Source organism: Euprymna scolopes, chromosome 33 (assembly GCF_053919585.1).
Source record: "Euprymna scolopes isolate OS-2025 chromosome 33, ASM5391958v1, whole genome shotgun sequence".
Taxonomy (NCBI): domain Eukaryota; kingdom Metazoa; phylum Mollusca; class Cephalopoda; order Sepiida; family Sepiolidae; genus Euprymna; species Euprymna scolopes.
Window position 1 is genome coordinate 56,884,183 of NC_136514.1, and position 23,192 is coordinate 56,907,374.

At 31.1% G+C, this 23,192-nt stretch overlaps 1 protein-coding gene across 2 annotated transcripts in view; it reads right to left on the reverse strand.

The window, feature by feature from the left end:
* LOC145258229 (exocyst complex component 7-like) overlaps positions 1 to 23,192 on the reverse strand; it is a 79,159-nt gene that overhangs the window by 9,375 nt on the left and 46,592 nt on the right. The window contains exons 16-19 of one of the 2 annotated variants that reach the window (XM_080116182.1): positions 18,200 to 18,266; positions 8,803 to 8,847; positions 2,731 to 2,802; positions 187 to 307 (exon numbers count right to left, since the gene is read on the reverse strand). In XM_080116182.1, coding sequence (XP_079972308.1) covers positions 187 to 307; positions 2,731 to 2,802; positions 8,803 to 8,847; positions 18,200 to 18,266 — 305 coding nt within the window. The remainder of the gene's footprint in view (positions 1 to 186; positions 308 to 2,730; positions 2,803 to 8,802; positions 8,848 to 18,199; positions 18,267 to 23,192) is intronic. The other variant, XM_080116183.1, reaches the window with a different exon arrangement.

Sequence of the window (23,192 nt, forward strand, 5' to 3'; positions counted from 1 at the left end):
TATATATATATATAGTGCATAGAGACATGGCAGCTACCATTGATTTCTGGAAGAACGTATTTTTCTAATTTACACAAACATTAATTATCTTTTGCCAATGAATTTGATTTGATCTCTTAAGAATAGAATAAATATTACAAAGTCTCTCTTTGAGTTAAAAAGCCAAAATGTAGTTAGAAAACGTACCCTTTTAGAGATTTGATTATATAATTGTAGTTATTGAGAAGGAAAATCTGCTTCATGGTTGGATCACTGTATGTCTCTGCCTTGTTGGTGAGGTTCAATCCAAGCTCAGATAAGACTTTGGCTGCAAGAGAAAAATTAAATTGGAAAAATATCAATAATGCTTCAAACAGAAATTGATAAGCGGAGGAGAAGTTATTTAGATTACATACTATTTAACAGTAAATCAAATTTATTTTAATGAAAGAGGGAACCACCATAATAATAAATCATCATAATCTGATATATAAAACTCCTTATTTCTGTCTGTCTCCATTTTTTAAAACTGTATCTTCTCTGTGGCACAAGGTTGCAGAGCGGTGTAAGGCGGGTCAAATGATTGCATTTTTTGTAGACTATTCCTTTATGGGTTTTTAGCCAGTAAAAATAGCTGCTAAGGAATGAAAACTAAAAAAAAAAAAAAATGGAACTTGGCAGGCATAAGTCAATTTAACGTGTTCTTGTATGCATGTGAACATATATATCTATACATTTATATATTAAAGTTAGTTCATTTCTAGCCGTTTCTTGTCCATATGACAGTAGCTCAAACGGTAACGATTAAAGCTGGAATGCTAAATGCTTTGGTTTTGATTCTAGTTGATGGCACCCAAGTTGGTTGTTTTGTTTTACGGCATATCATCAAGTAGTTTTTATTTTACAGCAAAAAAAACAATTTGTTATGATACCGATCAAAAAGTTCGATTTTTAGGAAGAAAAGCTAATAAATAATAATATATTTTGTTTTTGCTGTCGAAATCACTACTATATATTGGGTACAATATAATAAACAATACAGAATTGGCTCTATAATAATAAATATGAAATCTGCATAAATTAAAATATCATATTTAAGTGTATTTTATGACTGGGTAATACCAGGCGCCCTGCTAGTAATATATAATAATAATAATTGTTATACCTACTGCTACTAACACAATCGCTATGTACCCTCTCTCTGGTAGGAAAAGTGATTCTAATCTTGCCCTAATGGCAAAACTAAATTTATAAATCACCTCTGGCACTCAACATATCTGTAAGATAACGAAAGGAGTCCTACCACTTTTAGAGGGTAAATCATTCAATTTTACCTCAGTGTAAAGTCGACAGTTAAGTGGATGTGCCTGTTTCAGACACTTTCTGCATTTAGTTGGGGTCTGGTACCAACTTTTTGTACAATAGGTGCCTCCAAAATGCGCCAATAAAATTTATCCCCTATATGTAACACAATGTAATTTAAAATAAAAATAAATTTAAAAAAGAAGCATCAAAAGTGGCTAGCAAAAGTACACTGAGAATGGTGATGACTATGTAGAAAAATAAATTCTGGAGCACAAAAAGTTGTTTGCTTAAATAGTACGACTTCCATCTTTGTAGCTCTTCAATGTTTTAGTTTTTAAGTTAAAAAAATAGGAGGTCTTACTTTTGGAACGCCCTCGTAATAAGTAGTGATGTATCGTGACAAAGTAGTAAGATTATACATTTAAAAACAAAAATAGGTTTAAGGCTCCCAAAATTCATACTAAAATTATAAGAACTCATGATGTACTTGGAAAAAATTCAGATATAAAATTAAAGGTTCAATCCTCAACGCGAGTGACACTTAAAATACAATTGTGAATTATTTAGAACAGTTTCTTTTTTAAAACTAAATTTAAATTTTTTTTGTAATTCTAAGTAATGCTGTAAATTCATACTAGAATTGTCCATGTTATTTAAATTTATATATATTTACAAAAGTATAAAATAAAATTATTGAAATCAAAATAACAAAATGTTAAACAACTTTAAAAAAACGTAATCAATACACAATATTCTCAAAATAGTTAAAAAAAAAAAAGAAAAGTTTTCAATAATTCTTTAAAAACAAAAAAAGAAAAATAAAGAGCACAAAAATTTCAATAATTCTTAAAAAAAGAAAACAGAAACTAATTTCAATAATATTTAATTAAGATAAGACCAAATAAACGTTTCAATAATTATTAAATAAAAAAAGGATGATCGGAAAAACGTAATAAAAAAAGAGTACATGCACATGGGATATTATAGGCGTGAGAGAAAAAAGTGAAGGAACTGATTTGCCTTGCCACCATTTCTTTAATGCTATGTCAGAAGTTAGGAAGTACATTAGCTGACTATAACTATGAACTGATATGGTATTGACACTGACCAGACAAGGAATTACTTTTATGATTATTATCCCCGATATGCAATTTGACAAAAAAAAAAAAAAAAAAAAAAAAAAACTCCACTAGAAATAAGTACAATTACACTTTGGGATAAATCATAAATAAAAAATAAAAACAAAACAACAAAAGGAAGTATGAAGGAGTACGGAGTTGGGAACAAGCAGAATAATTATGTGATATTTCTTGTTATTCGGGTTTTCAATAGAAAATAAACAAATAAATAAATTAAATAAACTGTACTGGTACCATAATTATGTATAAACCTTGAATGCAATCGAACACGAGAACTAATAATATAAAAGTTTAGAAATGCACTTACTGATGTAGTCGGCCAATTTCAGTTTGCTTTTTTCAGCATCTTTGTTTGTGGTTGGCACTGAAGGATCAGCAGCTGCAAAACAAAAAACGTAACAACTTATTTGTAATCATGTGAAAATGGTGCCACCGTAATCAGTGAATATTTTTCCGCAAAACAATATAAACGATATTAAACTGAAACATCTGATGGCATACTAAATTCTCCTCTGCCTGAAAAAAAATAAAAAAAGACAAAACAAAAAAAGTCGAGCAGTACATTGTATTTGTGATTATTATATATATATATATCTATTTATTTATTTAAAACTCTACAGAAGGTCAGAAAAACATTGGTACCGTCGGTTTGAAACCTAACATAGGGGTATGAGTTAATGGTAAATAATGTTGGGCTCTTGTCAGCCATATTGTTTTCTGAAACAGAAAACAATATGGCTGACGAGAGCATATATAATATAAATATTAGTTGTTTCATTTTTTAATTTAAAACAAAAAAAAACTTATTTAAAATAAAATTAGGTAATAAATTGATTTAAACAGACTTAAAGCAACTTGATGCATTCAAAAAATATTATTTTAAATTAAAAAAAAAATCAACACAATTGATCAGAATAATGTATTTAATGTTAAATTTTATGAAATTTATATCTGAATACTAAATAGGGGAGTAGAAAGTGGACTTTGGGTTTACTTTCGACAACCTTGTACCTTTCGCTTCCCTTATTTTGTCGTTTAGTCCTCATATTCCATGAGCAATGTTTCTGACAATGGGAGAAGAATTGCTGTTTTTTGAGGTAAAAATCTATTTTATCTCACACATCACTGGGTGTTTTTTTTTTTTTACCTTGAAGTAGTTTTTTTTAGTACCTTACATAAAATGGTTTCACGCCTTGTCTGAAATGATTTCTATTAAAAAAAAAAAAAGATCTTCATGATATTCATTTTACATATCCAGGTAATCGTGTTCCAAATAAGTTGCATTAAACTGATTCAAATGTAAATAAAAGTCACCATAAAAAAAAACTTTCTGAACACTTGAACTTATTAGAATATGGTACAAAATTGCCCAATTCAGTAAAATCCTTTGAAGCAAAGTTACAATCAAATTTCCACCATGAAATTTTAAAAAGATATCTCTTGAGAAAAATCAAAGTTCGATGTCAAATTTATGGTCAAGAAAATCCATGGATCACATTTTAGAAGATTTACCCAAGTGGTTTTTAAATGGTAGATATATTGAATTTGTAGTGGAATAAAAATAATTAAGATGTTATCTGCAAACTTGTTCATCGATGTGACATCATCAGTCTTAGTGTTTCCTATTATTTTCATCGAAAGTTAAGATCTGGTTAACTTTTTTTTTAATTCCACATCAATTTATGTTTTATAACTTGAAATTTTCAAAACAGATGCAGACAAGTTAGTGGGTACCTCCATTATGTGTATCTATTCCTCCTTTGTGGAAGGCAAGGAGACTAGGCCAGCACACAAAAGGTGTTTACTCTGGCACCTTAAAAATTGCCTGAGAAGTCATATTAGCATTCTCTGGTGAGGGGTGAGCTTTAAATCAACTTCTTCTCAAAATGAGAATGTAAGTCATGGGAAAGTGGAACTTTTAGACTTCAACAAAACAAATTCAATTTGTGTATTCCTTCTTTTTGCAGACCGTTTTATCCTCATCTTCACAGTCGTTTCACCATGTTTTGGCCAACTAATCCTCTTGTCTGCTTGGGTAGGATTGAAGCTGCTATCTTAAGACAATGTGCACCTGGAACCGTCGCTACTCAATGCCTCTATCCACTATACCATGGACCCCCAAGTTGAGTCTCTACGATTCCAAGTGAGCATTGTCTGAAGATAGCGGTTTCAATACTACCCAAGCAGGCCAGAGGATTAGTTGGCCGAAGCGTGGTGAGGCAAAATCTATGGAAGGTAATAATTACTGGGGATACAGTTACAAAACTCAGCATTCCTATTCCATCACGGTTGATCCTCTGGCCGAAGAGTAGTGAAACAACTATGAAGATGAGAATAACAGTCCAAAAAAAAAAAAAAAAAGAATGAATACAAAAATTGTGAAGCCTCATCTCAAAGTATTCCAAAAAACAAAACAAAACAAGAACAAATACCATAGCTTGATAGGAAAAAGCTCCTGTTGAATTCCATGTCAAGGATGGATCTTCAAATTGTATGATTGTTGCAAGAAAGCTTTCTTAACCATGATGCTCCAAAAGATAACGTATTTAAATTTACTCTCATTGTCATTGCTAATCATGAGACTAGGTTAGTGTTCGGAGAGATGGAGAAAAATTGCTAATTATCTGATCCATCTGTAAATAGAAAATTTTGATTTTGATAAATAGATGCCTGTTGGGTACTTTCGTTTTATAGAAAAACAGGTTTAATATCAGTTATGACAATCTACCCTATTGCATTATTACATGGACTCTTCCTAAAATAAATGAATAACATTGGTGATAGCAGAGAGAGTTACTGTGACCAATCAAAAAACAGTCTGGCAACACATTACTTCTACACTTTCTGTAAATACATAATGTTGCAGGAAGCAGATAAAACTTTTTTTCTTTATAACATTCTGTATTCCTATACATCACCGAATAAAAAGTAAAATACAAAAGTATATAAACATTTAAATATGATTTTTACATTAAGTTTTTATACATAGATATATGATAATATTAGATATTTAGCCATGCCATGTACAGGAATGTTATGTTTAATAGGTCAATGTTACAGAGGTCATTTCTTTTGGTGGTTGCATGAGAAAGTAGAGATGTATGGGACAAAAGGGAGAGAACAGAACAGTCATGTATGAAGATGAGGGATAAATCACTCAAAAATATATTGTACACTACAAACTCACCTAATAAAATATTGTACACTACAAACTCACCTAATAAAATATTGTACACTACAAACTCACCTAATAAAATATTGTACACTACAAACTCACCTAATAAAATATTGTACACTACAAACTCACCTAATAAAATATTGTATACTATGAAAAAGCCACAAATAATCTAACAGTCACAAAATAATCAAAACGTCACAAAAAATAAAAATAAGAAACAAACAAAACAAAACAAAACATCTAAAAGTCACTAAATAAATAAAAAAAGTCACACACAAAATCAAATTCTTGAGTATCTCTGGTGCGTATGTTGGAGAAAGAAAAAAAATTGAGTTTTATAATTAGGAAAGATATAGTTTTATATTAAACAAAAATTTAATGACAGGTGATGTGAGGATGACTAAATGGTTAACGATATGGACTGAACAAGTTTGGATCCAGTTCATTTCACAAAAACACGTTCAAACTCACCTTTGCATCTAACCTCCTGAAGGGGAGGTAAATAAAATGACAGATACAATCTAACATTAAATTTGAAAATAAAATGACAGATAGAATCTAACATTAAAATTAAAAATAACTAGTCACAAAACAAAAGATTATAAAAGTATACAAAAATCTTGTATGCTATTTTTCAAGTGATTTAGCCCTTGTATAGAGGATTAGTGTTTGTTATACAATGGACTAGTTTGAGTTTTATTATTTATCATGATTTTTTTGCGTGGCAAGAAAAGAAAGAATGCTGAGGTATAAGTCAGATTGAGCTATTTTCAGACAAGATTCATGTTATAAAGCTTATGATATTATGTTAATGAAAATTGCCAATGTTATTGGACTTTATTTGCACTATATATATATATATATATATATATATATATATATATATATATATATATATATATCCCCAATATTTTCATGCTTACCTACCTTTTACATGATTCTGTCCTGCCCATTTCATAAATTTCATATTGTCATAATTATCTATCAGTTATAAATCTTTTTTTTTTAAATCTTGCCCATGAAATTTTCAACAGCGTCCAATGATTTCCAAGCACAAAACTTTAGCAACATCAACTTCTTTGTGCATAGGCTTTTTAGGTGTACACAGGCTGTTACATTTTTAGGTCTTTTTTTTTTTTTTTTTTTTTTAGTCATTTTACTGTTGAATACTTTAAAAAATGTTACATTAAGTAAATGGAACAATATATACTGTTAGAGGAACAATCTACATAACAATAAGTGACTCAAATACATTATACGCATAAGAGATTTGTAGAATAAGTGACAACGAACGTCCATCCTAACATCGATAACAACTTTATTATAATTATCTTTGTTAGTAAAAATGTAGAAATGAGAAGAGAGTTAGTAGCGTAATGAATCCATGTATACAGTCGGAGATGAAAAGTTAGGCAGTCATGTGGGAAGAGAAAAGAATTCATGTATGTATGTTAAAATTATAGTCTGGCCATAGCTATGATGGATTCTTTTCTCCTCATCTACACAGAGCCAAAGGCCAGGGCATATCCTGTTGCACCCCAAGAGAGGAGTGCGTTTGTTAGCACTGAGAGCTGGAAAAGGAAGAAGAGAGAGTTGTCAGTATAGAGCACTGACCAAGAGAGTAAATGTTACCCTGCATTTAATTTTTATATAAACTTTGTCATATGCTCAGCTCACCTGAGAGATGTCTGATTGGGCAATCCAGAAAAGAAGTTGATTGCTAGCACCAACCAGCACAGAGTTTACAAACAAAAGATAGTCAAAAAATCCAACCGTGAAGTGTTGCTGCTACAGATCCTATGCTAAATTTTGCATAGTACAAAACCCCATCATTTTTAACTATGCTGTTTCTTTTGTTTGTTTGTGTTTATTAATTTTAAAAAATAGAATTTTGAAAGTTAAATTACAGTATCGTTTGGTCATTAAATTTAAGAATAAATTTTAGGTGAGAGGGAGGCGTCAGATCGATTTTTTTAAAAATATGTCATTTTAAACAAAAACAATATTAATTAATTTTCATATGGAAAATAGTAATATATCCAAAAATTACAAAAATTCATTGTTATTATGTTTTTAGTAAAAAAAAAAAGAAAAAAAGTCCCTCATTATAGGGTACACAAGTTAGATGATGTTACGATAAATGGAACAATATATACTGTTAGAGGAACAATCTACGTAACAATAAGTGACTCAGATATATTATACGCATAAGAGATTTGTAGAATAAGTGACGACAAACGTCCGTCCTAACATCGATAACAACTTTATTAATTACCTTTGTTATTAAAAATGTAGAAAATGATATCAATTCTGAATTATGTCTCTGTGTGTGAAATCTTCACTGTCTTTAAAAATTCTACGAAAGATGCAATTTTCCTGAATTTTCCATAAAAATGACTTTTACCTATAAATAACTTTTTACTCAATGAATTTTTGTAATTCTTGAATATAATACTATTTTCGACATAATTAAGTAATATGGTTTTTACTTAAAATGATATACTTAAAGAAATCAATCTGTCGCCTCTCTCCCAACAAGCACCAAATTTTACATGATGAGAAACAAATTGTCTGCAGCTGCGGTCAGTAATTTATCCTCTATTTTGACTTTTCTTTTCTGTTATCATCATATGCTCAGTCAAGAACAGATAAATCCTGTCTCAAATTGTTATAAAACTAGAACTAATTGGTTCTTCTTTGTCATTGTAACGAAATTCAGAAAATTGAAATATTGAATTTCAAGTTTAACCAATTGTATATATACTGAAATGTCATGTCACAGTAGTGAACATATCCAAAAATGATGAAAAACAATAAGGTAGAAAATTAATTCTTAATGAAAATAATTTTCAAAGACAATTAGAGAAAATTGTTTTGTAAAAAAGAAAGCGAGTTTGAATTGTAACAAAAGGGAGGTAAATCTTTTCTGAAAACTAAAAGTGGCCCAATTTGGCAAAACTTAATTTTCGTCGTTTTCGAAAACTGTTTTCATTAAAGCAAGTGTTGCGCAATCACCAATCTTTTCTAAAACAGTATTGTTAGAATCCAACTTGCTATTATAATGCTGAAAATGCACTCGAGTCACTTTCTTTAATCACAGTTTAACACAAGGTACTTGAAAAGACAGGTAAAAAAAAAGATGGATATAGGAATGAAATGATAAAGCATCCATGCATTGCAAATTTCCCTGCAACACCATACCTAACAAACTCCATGTAAAGTTGTAGACAAGGGCAGACAACATTTCTGTAAAAATAAAATGGTCCAAAAACTTTTAGAAGCAAGATTTTTTTTTTTACTTAGAAGAGGAAAACAAAAGCAGAAAAATGTTACCCCTCCTCCCCTTTCCCAAAAAAACAAAAGAAATGTGAACAGAAAACAAAACAAAAAAATTTTTTTCTATTTATTAATATTCAATATCTCAAATGAACTTTTTATTTTCAGTATATCTAAAAAAATGTGGGGCTCAGAAGTTGAATCAAAGGAGTAGTAGTAGTATTATGAAATGGTTTTCTATGGTGTCCTTAAATGATTTCTATGCACTATATGATGTATAGAATAGCCCATTTTGCATCTGCAGATTACAACAGTTTCTTCATAGTTAATGACAATCCGTGTGTGGTTAAGAGTAACGTACTTCAATAGGTAACCCTGTTAATAGGCATGGGCATAGGCAGAATATGGAAAATCTAGAGGAGTAAACCTCAATAAACAATCCTATTATATACATGGATAGCTGTAGTTCCTATAGCATTCAACAATAGTGTGGTAACAGGTCAGAGAACAGAGTGGTTGATCATATTCTTGATAACAGACAAGCAGTTAGTGGAGAACTATAATGAGATGGTGTCTCGACAAAGTACTCATCCAAGACCGTCTTAAAAGACAAGATGGCCGGTGGGCAAAAATAATTTAATCTGCTGACGTCATCACGGATAGTCCTTACCGGTGACACCGGTAGTCACCGGTAGGCACTCGTAACGTCTTGGAGTCAGTGTAATATTTCTTTTTTTATTAAAATGCCTTCACGGTGCATCGTTCCAAATTGCTGAGGAAATTATCATAAAGGACCAAAAAGTGACAGTATTTTCATTTCCGAAAGATAAAGAATTATAATGCAGTAAAAAAAAAAAAAGAAGATTTTACACCATCTCCATTCAGCAAAGTAAGTTTTAACGTGCTCTCCCCTCCTGTATTTAACACGATGTAACTATAATTTAATTCAATATTATCATCCTAAATTTTTTACCATTCAAAAGAAGCTTCAAATAAATTGTTAATATTAAAAAAAAAAATTTTACAGCATACAAAACTAATGAAAATGCGAGACAACATCGATTCTTTAAAACACGTGATTTAAAAATCTAGCAAAAATTAATTTTCCTGAAATTTTTCAATATTTAAAAATAAATTATGCCGGCTGATAAAATTTTAAAACTTTTTTTTAAAGCTAGAAAGATAAAATTTAAAAATACTTATTTATATATATATATATATATATATATATATATATGAAACTAAACAAAAAAAAAAAAAAAAAACGCGCGTTCACTCGTGGTCTTTTCATTTCATTTCATTAACGTAATTGGGTTTGTATTACTGTACACATAGATTCGAAAAAGTTGTCAAAAAACAAATATATAACAAATAAATGTTATCAAAGGCAAGATAAGTTACTTTTCTACCAAATATTTTTCGTGTTTTTATTCAATGTAACATGTTTATTCAGCTCGAAAAACATACTGTTTATCGATGTATTCGAAAATTCAAGATGGCGTCTGATTCTCTCTTTAACACGGTAAGTTTGGGATAAGGTGTTATATATAAAAAACTATACAACATACTATTAAAAACCCGCTGAATATATGTCAACCTATGTCACGGTAACATATATTGAGCGAGTTTTTAACAGTATTTTATCCGGTTTTGTATTTATAACACCTTTTCCCAAACTTACCATGTTAAAGAGAGAATCAGACGCCATCTGGAATTTTCGAGCTGAATAAACATGTTACATTGAATAAAAACACGAAAAATATATCCAGTTTGGTAGAAAAGTAACGGGTTTGTATTACTGTACACATAGATTCGAAAAAGTTGTCAAAAAACAAATATATAACAAATAAATGTTATCAAAGGCAAGATAAGTTACTTTTCTACCAAACTGGATATATTTTTTGTGTTTTTATTCAATGTAACATGTTTATTCAGCTCGAAAACCATACAGTGTTTACCGATGTATTGGAACATTCAAGATGGGGTCTGATTCTCTCTTTAACACGGTAAGTGTGGGAAAAGATGTTATAAATAAAAAACCGGATAAAATACTGTTAAAAACTCGCTCAATATATGTTACCGTGACATAGGTTGACATATATTCGGCGGGTTTTTCATAGTATTTTGAATAGTTTTTTATTTATAACACCTTTTTCCAAACTTACGGTGTTAAAGAGGGTGTGAGACGCCATCTTGAATTTTCGAATACATCGGTAAACACTGTATGTTTTTCGAGCTGAATAAACATGTTACATTGAATAAAAACACAAAAAATATATCCAGTTTGGCAGAAAAGTAACTTATCTTGCCTTTGATAACATTTATTTGTTATATATTTGTTTTTTGACAACTTTTTCGAATCTATGTGTACAGTAATACAAACCCACGTATTTTAACAAACTGAAAATATGGATATAAAAAAATGATTTTGCATGTTATTTTTGTTATGTGGTGAAATAATCTTAGATAAGAAACATGATTTTTTCTTTAGATTAATTATTTTTTTACTGTGCAATATTTCATGAATTTATTAAAAATATTGTTTTTGATTTTGAAAAAATATTGTGGTTTATTTTGATTAAAAAATATTCATTTTGATTAAAAAATATTCATTTTGATTAAAAAAAAAATATTGTTCATTTTGATTAAAAATATTCATTTTGATTTAAAAAAAGTTTAATTTTAATATTTGTTTATTGTCTTAACTCATATCAAATGTTTTGCTTGTGTTCTGCTTCAAATATTCATAATCTTACATGCATAATTTTCATTTAATTATATTAAATAAACTTCAAGTTTATTTCAAATCAAATCGTGTTCCTTCACTTTTTAAAATGTAATTTATAAGTAATTAAAGAACGCATTCTAATCTTTAAAATCTATAATACAACGAAATATTCAATTGCTAATATACTTAAACAAATAACTTGTGTTTTTTTTTAATTATTTTTTTATTATTAATATTAGATGAGTTTCAGTATAAATCATCGTGTTCTTTCTTTATTTCTTTATTTTAATCCAATTTTGAAGTTTTGTAACGCTGTCTGTAAAAATTACTGTTCATTATTGACAGTCTAAGAGTTCCACATATCTTGCTTGTTGGGACCTCGGCGATGACGTCATTTTTTCAGCTGGCCGGCCATCTTTATAACGAAGGCCACGACTCATCTCATTGGAGGGGTTGGTTTTAGGAAGAGCAACCAACCATAACATGTTTGCTTCTAACAAACTTTGGCTGTTCTAAGTGAGCAGCTACCGAAAGGTAGGCCTGCGTAAGCCATGGAAATCTGTCCACCAGTGGATAGTCAGACATAAATCTTTGCAAAACATAAACAATATCAAATTTATTATTAGTTGAACAAGTGAAACCTCCAGAATCATATATAGGGAAAACAAGTTATTATTCAAGCACGTCTGATTGAACATGACAGAGTTATTCTTTTTTCTGATTTTTCTGGATATCTTTTCCATTTGCCGGGCGGTCTTTTTTATTTCAGCTAGCATATTGTATATAATGGCACCCAAAAGTTGTTGTTCAGCCATATTCTTCTTAAGCGCTTTCTATCAGTGCATCCGATTGTCATCAGGAGCGATTGTTGGTATCATTTTCTTTGAGGCTTGGTGCATTTATAATTTTTTTTTTTTTTTTTTTTTTTTATTATAAAAGGTGGATGCACCAGATATCCAGAAAAATCGTAAAAAAGAATAACTGTCCTGTTCAATCAGACATGCTTGAATAATGACTTGCCCCCAAAACATACAAATATAAAACAAGTTATGTATACCACAGTATTTCCCGAACTCTTCTCTACACATAGCACAGGTTGAAAGTACGGAATACGTATGACAACATTGAAAAAATTCAATGTTTATGAAGGTAAGTTTTGTTTTTACAAAGACAAACTGTTTGATGTGGAGGCTCTGCTCACCTTTGTACTCCCTACACATACCTTTTATATCTGCAATTTTCTAGATAAACAAAAAGAAAACCCGACCTTACAAGCAATTACAGCTCTTTGTAAAGATGCTGATGATCTGGATGGTATCAATGCACGAATGGATTATGTTGACACCAACATCAGCACAGAATGACTAAGAAGCAATGCAAGTGCAGTAAAACTTTGTTTTGTTTATTTAACTTTATTAAACTTTATTATCATTGCTTAAAAGGCAATAATAACAAATTTCATTGCCACCGTTCTCACAATAATCATCATTACATAACTATTATTATTCGTGAAATATGTAACTTAGGTGTAACACTTTGTTTTAAAACAATCTCCAAATGAATATTTCTATTAGTTCCTGACATACACAGGTTACAAAGTCACAAAACTTTGAACCCATTTTCTGACATTTTTTTAAAAGTGGTGCTTAGTACCGTATGGTCGGGGGGGGGGGGCTTAATTAACCACCAAGCCACCAAATTAGTACTTCAAATTTCATTGATTGAGATTGTCGGACTAACTTCCTCATCTTGGTTGTTATTGTCACAACGTTTCGGCTGAGTGGTCCTAGACGTTGTATCAAAGTTTACAGTTACCCAAAGGTGCTGAGTTCAATCCTGAACGAAGGCAGTGAAAAAGTAACATTCAAAACAGAGAATCAGCAACTATGTCCCAAAGCCTAGCTGGAGTCTGAACACAGTACCTCCGTAATAATAATAAAGGGTTGGGTTCGAGACTCCTAACAAATGGTTCCCCAGTTCGATACAAAACACCTGACGAAGGCCGGAGGGCAAAACGGCCGAAATGTTGTGACAATAACAACCAAGATGAGGAAGTCAGTCCGACAATCTCAATCAATGAAAACACCTCATCTCAAAAATACAGACAATTACTACTTCAAATTTGTTGGAAATTTGAAAATTTTATATTTAGTATACTATTGGTCCAGTGTATAACTAAAAATGCAGTCTTTGAACAAATGAAAGATCCTTACAAATGTATCATTTCATCTTGTAAAAGAAACTCAATCATAATAGAATAAATGAGTATTAGTGGAGGAATAGTAAGGGGAGGGGATGGTCCGTCCCGGGTAGTTCATATCAGGGGACAGCATTTTGGGAGGGTAAAAATAGAAAAAATAAATAAAAAGTAAAAGCTAACAAAAAATTTCCAATTTAAGGTTGTAAAAAAAAAAATCAAAACTTTTGGAGGTATCGAAATCGGAAAAATTTTCCGATTTCAAAACTGATTCTTTTAAATTTTTAACTTAATTTTTCATTATTGGTACTAACGATAAATATTTATTTATTTTTTGTTTTTAAATTATCACTAAAACTAAAATGATAATAACATCAAAATATGATGTAAATTTATTTTACTTGTAAAACAAAACAAAAAAACATGCATAAATTCTCTAGGTAATCTTTCAAAGAAAGCAGTTGATTTACATGTTCTGAAAAATTTAAATATTTTTGTCAAGAAAAATACTTTCAAACATTACTGATAATGAAATGATTCAATGGAAAATTGAACACTGGAAAATTAGCAACAAAAAATTACGTAATTTTCGAATTTTAGAAACATTAAGCAACTACGGAATAAAAATCGACTGAAAACATATTTTATGATTGTCCTATCGGGAGGATATCATTTTAAATAGGAACTAAGCACTACACCTCAATTTCTATTTAAGTGGCTTTTTATTCAATAGTTTAAATACTGCCAAATTTCTTTCAAGTTTCGAACAATCACGAATTAATGATTTTTTTTTCAAACTATTAACAAAATTTTATAATCATTGACGTATTTATGAATAAACCCAAAATGTTTTATGATGAAGTAAATCTGGTAATAGGATATTAATTTATTAGTTTTTATTAATATAATAATTGTAAAAGATAATGCAAATATCCTTAGAACGCACTGATAACTTAGAAAAATCGATTTATTTGCTTTCAAACAAGAGTAAATATTTAAAAATATGTACATTTCTTTGAGAGGAACTTGAATTCTATTTAAAACTATATCCTCTTTAAGAATGGTCTTAAAATCTATCTCCAATTGACATTTATTCCAAAGATGCTTAATTTTCACTTTGCCAAAATTAGTTCTCTGGTGTCTTATTTTCCTAAATTCAATTGAATTAAAATAAAAAAATAAAAAGTTATTTTTAATGTTTTTGATTCATTTGTGATTTTATCTGTTTTTGTTTTGTTTTAATTAGATGGTGGGTTTTGTCCAGTGTCATTTTGTCCAATGTGTTTTTGTCCAGTCCCCTAGCTAGCATTGACAAAGTTTACAAGGAGTTATCAAAAAGTGTTTACAAAAAAACTTATGATAATGTCAAAGTCTTAGCCTCAGATGAATCGGACAGTAATAAAATTAATGAATTCAAACCTTTTGCATCTATATGCGACAACATGTGTCGGTTCATGTCTTCTTTGATTTTGGTTTATATGTCTGTATTTGTTCCGATGCATTTGGCATTAACAGGATTAGTAGATTCAAAACTTTTCACACCTATATTTGACAACACAAGTTGGCTCATTTCTTCTTTGATTTCAGTTTATGTGTCTACTAAAACAAAATTTCTGGATAAGAGAAGACAGACTTGGATGGCAATATAAAGTAATAAAATTTCAGGCTATTAATAGAAATTATTTTTGGTAAATAATATTTTTGATTCTGTTTGGCAATTTAGTTTTCAAGTTTCTCATACACTAAGAGGACGCACAAAAGACACAGAAAGTTTTCCAATATAAAATGTAAGTGTATTTTTTTTTAACCTATTTTAAAGACATTCCAAATGTGTTTCATGAATTAAAACTTAATTACCGACATATTTTTTTATTTTTGTTTCATATTTAAACTTTTATTTCAATGTAATGCAAAAGTTTGAATTATTTCTTTTGTAAAAGTTAAAATACATTTTTTTACTAGGTAGAAGAGTTACTTATCTCGCCTTTGGTAACATTTATTTGTTTTATATTTATTTTTTCTCCCCTTTTTAGCTTTCATAATTAGTCTGGAAAATCATCCACTAGGCGAGAAATAAACAAAAAAATAAATGTAAGAATTTAGAGTGGGGATCATTTTCACATGTAAAATTAATGTAAAATAAACCTCCATATTCGAGCTATTCTAGCAGTTTAGGGCAGTTAAGGAAAAAATGATTTTCTTAAAATATTTTTGTTGATTTTTCTATGGAAAAGTATTTTTCTGAAAGTTGAATTGTTTTTTAACCCCCCCCCCCCCCAATTAAAATTATTTTAAAAATTAAAACCTTCAGTGACCACAATAAAAATGATACTAGATTTAAAGAAAATATAATAAAAAGTTTTACCATTCGATTTTTTATTCTACCTGAACCTCAATTTTTGTGAAGGGTGGAGGAGTTTGTTGTTACAAAAAGCATATTATTTTTTTTTTTCTAACAGAATCTTAAGCTATCCATTCATTGGGCAATCTTGACTAAAATCGTATGCAAGATGGCAGCTGCAAACTGATGTAAAAATTGAATGGACCACAAATTTTAGCGAAATGAAATTAGCGAGTCGACTGCACAGCTTAGTAAGAAAAAAACAACAACTTGACTGCTGATAGCAACAACTAATAATAAGTCTGTTTTAATTTTTAACTACTCTGTACTTGTTATGAATATGTTGATAATGAAATGAAATAACTAAGAAATGTATTTTTTTGTTTCAACTAGACTGAATAACATTTTAATAAAAAAAAAGATACCGTAAAAAATTTCACCGTCCTTTCTCTGCATAATTACCAAAACAAAACAATGAAATGAAAAAAAACTAACAAATTTTTTTTTTTTTTTTTTCCAAAATAGGTGAAGCAATAAATAAGAAACAAACTTTACTAAACGCAAGCTAAGTTACTTTTTTACCTAATTAGATAAGTTTTTTTTATTTATTTACATTTTTTCATGTTATTTTTATTCTTAACTAAAAAGTAAAAATCATTAAAATAGCTTTGTTTGCTATTCTGGAAGATTACATGATTTTTTACTTATTTCATTGTTTTTTTTTTTTTTTTTCATTGTTTTGTTTTGGTAATTATGCAATTGTTATCAGCAGTTGAGTTGTTGTTTTTTTTTTTTTTTGCTTGCTAGGCTGTACAGTCCATTTGCTAATTTTGTTTTGCTAAAATTTGTGTTTTGTTCCATTTTTTACACTCGTTCATGGCTGTCATCTTGCATATGACTTTAGTCAACATTGCCCATTCCGTGTATTTTTCTATATTTCGCTAGATAAGGAAATACTTTGGAAAGTATTTAATTATTTTTGGACGTTTGTTCTACAATACACAGAAATTTGAAAAGTGGTAAAAAATAAAATATACAACAAATAAATATTACCATTGGCTACGAAAGTTATTTTGCAACCTACCTGGATCATTTATTGGTGTTTTAAAGTAGTTTTAAATGCTCTTTATTTTAATCTCAAATATTAACTTTTTACAAGTTGCAAGAGTTCAAGATGGTGAAAAATGCCCCCCCACTCTCTTCTTTTTAAAGAAAGAGTGGGGAACCTCATTTTAAGATTTGTTTTTGCGCACATTTTTGAAGACTGAATCGTGCAAAAATAGAAAATAAAATACTCAAGAGAATGGAAAAGGAGTCAAAAACAAAAATCTATAACATTTAAAATAGAAAATAAAATGAAAGACTCATTCCCCATAAGTTTTTAGTGACAGGTCTTTCTCTCTCTCTCTCTATATATATATATAGGGATAGGTATCTCAGAAAACTGACTTTTTTTTTGTAGACCTTATCCTACCTTGATAGAGTTAAAAATAAACTTCGTAGCCTGGTGGGGGATGCCCTTTTCTCTTCCCTGCAATCTCTTTCTCACAGAAGAGATGTGGCGAGCCTATCTCTGTTTTATTGTTATTTTCATGGCAAGTGCTCGTCTGAGCTCCAATTTATGGTCCCTCCTCACAAAACTTTTATGAAAAGCACTCGCCTAGCTGAAATCACTATCAATAATTTTCCCCACTCTTTATCTGTGCCTAAACCTAAACATAGATTCTATGAACAAAGCTTCTTTCTTAGAACTGCAGGCTTGTGGAACTCTCTTCCGTTTTCTACCTTCAAGCTAACTACAATTTGCTTATCTTCAAGTCCAACGTAAACAAGTTCTTGATGAACTGTCCTCTTAAGTAATCCAATTTGCCAAATTTCCACTACTAACGATTACTAAGATATTGTCCCACTGACTACTGAACACTAATTAATCTTTATCCTCGAGTGGCCTCCAGGCCTTGATAAGTGCCGACTCCTATGTAAAAAAAAAAAAAAAAAAAAAAAAAGTACTATTATTTTACGAAAACATGGCAAGATAAAATGATTGGATACTGACCATATTTTACCAACATTGCTCCGGCAGTTTCAGCATATTCTTTGAGTTGAACCAGAAAGATTATAGTCTGTGGAACAAAAGGAAGCAAAATATATATAAACAAAGAAAAAAAAGGTACTGGTAAAGAATAGGGATCAAGGCGATTTCAGTACTTAGAGTTAATCTGGATGAAGAATCTCAAATCAATCTAGAGCATTGATATAAAAACTTTTTTTTATTTTACAAAGGATTTATTTAACGAAAAATGTTTTTAAGTATTTAATTTTGTTCACAAAATTCACATTATGTAATTTTTAACCACATGCATGTGTTGCATAACCTATTTGTATATGAATAGGTGTGGCCACTTCTGATTATACGGGATACAATCACGTTGACACACCGGTTCTCACCAAAGTTAAGCAACATTGAGCCTGGCCAGTACCAGATGGGTGACCATTTTGAAAGGCGAAGTGCTGTATGTACCTCGAGGTAAAAATACCAGGTTGAGAAACTGGCATGGTCTATTCTTCTCTCGAGGATAGATGAGACTCTCTTAACCCATGGTAGGCACCCCATCTAGTAATGGCGTCACAATAAAAATACCCTTGATAGCCCTGGCGAAGCATCAAGTAGCTATTGACAAGATTCGAATTACATTTCAAAACTTGTGTAGTGAGGTCAATCTTGGCTCTGGCTGTGCTGAATGGATGGATTCCCGATTGATGCGAGTAACCCTGGAATACAATAGGGTTGGGTTGGTAATGGCTATCATTTGATGATAGGAGCAAATTTTAGTATTTATCCTGAAAACAAATGGAATTGTTCACAAAGCCATGATAAGCTTTTGTTTCCTCATCTCAGGCATAGAGCACTAGTCAGGATTAGCTCTATGCTGAAACTCAAATATAAACATTGCTGGTACAAAGCTTGTTCAAAGAAATGGCCGATACTTTTGAGTTGGTTCGGTAATCATCATCATATTCGGCAGGATGTGACAGTGGTCTAGTGGTTGACTACACGGCCTGACAACCTAAGTGTCCGAAGTTCAAATATAGTTTGTTGCACAAAAATCACTTTCACATAGGATGTTGGCAACCTTCACATGATCCTTCCTGTAATCCTCAATATCTTCCTGGAAATAATTCTGGCTAAAAAATATTGGGGAAACCAATGTCAACAATAAAATCTTCAGATTCATATGATGATGATGATGAGTTTAACACCTATTTTTATATGCTGGCATGTGTTTGACAGCTTTTAAATACTGACTTTCAAACTTATCTATCTCTGGCCAGATCTTTATAAAGTCCATTCTTATCATTTCCTTCTAGGTTTTCCTTGGCCTTTCCCTGAAAACTGAACCTGCAACCTCAACTCTTCTACATCTGCTAACCCAAAAACTTTGATCCATTCTTTCAATCTAGTTATACCATACAAAGTCTCCTGTTCTGCACACATCTCCCTATACTGTCCAGATTCAATAATTTTCTATCAGATCTAAACTTGTACTGAAGATCAAACATTACACAGCAATCACATCATTTTCATTTTTTTTTTCAGGTAATGCATGTCCAATACCTTCATTGGTCAGGTTTTAAATCAATACATCATCACACTGATAGACCCTTCCCTCGGTCAACAGTGGTAATAATCTGGTTAGTAATGGCAGAAGCTCACCATCCTTGCTCAATCCACTTCTAACACTTGCAATTACACTAGCACCTTCTGTTCTCTATGCTATAATGGTATTAATCTATATATAAAAGTAAAAATGTCTGTGTACGTGTGTGTCTGTGTACATTTCCCTACTAAATAACTGTCAATTTTCGGTCAAGAGACTCGAGATTTGACATAAGGAGTATTGAGATTTGGGAAAATCTTTTTAATCATTTTTCAGCCAGAAATTTGTTAAGGGGTCAAAGTTCAACGATTTGACATTTGAAAACTCTATCAAACTCCACCGCCAATTTTGGGTCTAAACACTTGAAATTTTAAATGTAGGTTACTTGGACATGGATCAAACTTTTAATTTGATTTGAGCCCCCAAAAATAAATGTTATGGGGTCAAAATTGAGGTCAAAGTTTAAAAGAATTTGATCTCTGCCATCTCTACAAAATTACTCAGCCAATTTCTGGTCTAAACATTTGAAATTTTACATAAAGTGTATTCAGAGATAGGGCAAGCTTTTTAATTGGTTGGAGTCAAAAATTTGAGCTGCAAAGGGGTCAAAGTTCAAAGGTTTGACCTTTGCGATGTCTAGCAAACTACCCAGCCAATTTTGGGTCTAAACATTTGAAATTTATACATAACTGGTATTTAGACATGCGGCAAGCATTTTAATCAGTTTTGGGGCGAAAATTTGGCTGGTGAAAGTTGAAAGAGTTGACGTTTTCAGATTCTATCAAATTCCTCTGGCAATTTTGGGTCTAAAGACTTGAAATTTTAGATGTAGGTAACTTGGACATGGGTAAAACTTTGTATTTTGATTGGAGACCAAAATAATAAATATTAAGAGGACAAAATTGGGGTCAAAGTTAAAAAAAATAGACCTCTGCAGTCTCTACGAAATTACTCAGACAAATGTTGGTCCTGGATATGACCTTAAACTATATCCAGTGGTGAGACCCAAGCTTGCGGGCTTTGGGGAGTGTGGAGCCACCCTTGAATTGCCATTGCTCCCAGGTCCACTGACCCGGAGTGGTAGTACCTGTTAGGGTCCCAACTATGGGTTAAATAGAAAATGACTTGAAAACAACAAATATATTCTATTAAAAAAATCTTTCTTCAAAATCTTTGGATTCGGCATTAAATAACCTGAAAAGGGTTGATATGCCATAAAACAAAAACAACCAACCAGACAAATGTTGGTCTAAACACTTGAAATCTTACATAAAGTGTATTCACACATAGGGCAAGTTATGAACATAACATAGGGCCTGAGAAAAGCCGGGCTGAACTGCAAGTAAAGTAATAAAACTTTTGAATAGTTCAGTCATCCAAATATACTTTCTCTACATCTGAATTCTCATCCATTGAAGCATTCTGTTCTGCACACATGTCGCTATATTGTCCAGATTTAATCTTCCTGTGGGGTCGTCAGAACCGAACCTGCCTTTAAGATTCACATTACACATCCATTATGTCATTCTCATATCATTTCAAAGCAATGCATGTCTCAATCCTCACTGGTTATCACATCTATACTGCATACGCTTACCTGATAGACTTTTCCCTTCATTGAGAGTGCTAATGCTTTGCTGGTTACTAATGATGGAAGTTCCCTGAACTTAATTGATCCACTCCTAATTCTTTCAAACACACAATCACCTGTTCCACACTATGTTCTAATGCTAACACAAAGATAACAAAATTCTCAACAACCTCAACAGCTTTGCTACCCAGATATACTTATGCCACATCTGATTTCTATTTGTCTTACACTTCTTGCACATGAACTGGTTATCATGTTGCAAATAACATGTATTTCCACTGCACTTGTATACTCAACACTTACAAATACTACAAAAGATCGAGTTACACCAGACTCCCTTTTCATAAACTGAGAAAGGAAACTTTCCAATACTATAATCATTGACCAACACTTTGGTTTTCGTAACATTTACTTTAAGACCTTTTTTAATGGAAATCGCTCCAGACAAGGCATGAAACCACTTGATGTAAAGAGTAAAAAATAAACTATTTAAAAGTCAAAATATAAGTCTTAAATGGATAGATTCAGATGCAGAAAACAGCAATTCTTCCCTCTTTGTCAGAAACATCATTCATGGAATGTGAGGACTAAAGAACAAAATAAAGGAAACAAGAGTTACAAGGCTGCTGAAAGTAAACTCAATAACCACTTTCTACTCTCCTTTACTTTTCATAGTCTTTAAACTTAACAAATGAACCTTCCATGGTTTCACAGAATCAAAGTACTAAATCATCAGCATCTCTTCTAGGCAACCTGCACGGAACTCTTTAAACAATATTTCTAAGACACAAATGAAAAACAACAGACTCAGTGCAGAACTAGTATACTCCTACTTAAACATTAAAGCCGTCACTAAATGTTAATTCTAACACATCTTAGAGCATTTCTGTAAATAAATTGAACAAGCTTCACCAACCATCTGCCCCTAGTTTATGCAAAGCCTACCAGAAACTTTTCTTGACATTCTGTCAAAAGCTTTCTCCAAATTCACAAAATTAAAATACAAGTTCTTCTTCTTACCACAGTATTTCTCTTACATTTATTTATCAAATATAGCACCAGTGATACTTTGCCCAGGCATAAAACCAAATTGCATTTCATCTATGCTTATCTCACTATTTCTTATTTGTTGTTTAATTGTTCTCTCAATTAATTTCAGGATCTGATCCGTCAAGTTAAGCCTCTGTAATTACCTTTATCAGATGCTTCCTCTTTACTTTTTGTTCCAACATGACTGTGCAAATCATCCAATTCCTTGTTCGAGGTGACCACCTGTAAGCAAATTTCATCTACTGCCTCGACTATCTCAAAACCCCTTTAACTTATCCTAACATGTGATCAGTTCAATTACGGCTTTTTTTTTCTTTTTTAACTGTTTTTTCACTCCAAATAAAGCACAGTGCCACTAAATTGTGAGAGGCTACTATTTGGACCAGATTTGCAGGGATACAATGCAGGGCAGCAAGATATCTGTTCACATAACACGTGAACTTCAGCATGTCAGTATAGTCAAGAAAGCAAGGGTCCAGGAGAGAATCTCAAAGTCTAGCAGTTCAAGGGAAGAAGATATTTGAGTAAAAAGCTTTCTCCGCTTTCTTCATACTCAATACTAGCAGCATCCAGCAAAAACAATGTGCAATCTGGCAATTCTATGTGATGCGGAATTTATTCACATTGATGTTGTCCTTAACATTTTGTTCACAGCTGAGATGTCTGCTCAGAGTAGAATATCAGTTTGAAGGAGATAAAATTCAGATTTATAAATGATATGGCTACTCCATTAAAGTTAATGCAGAATT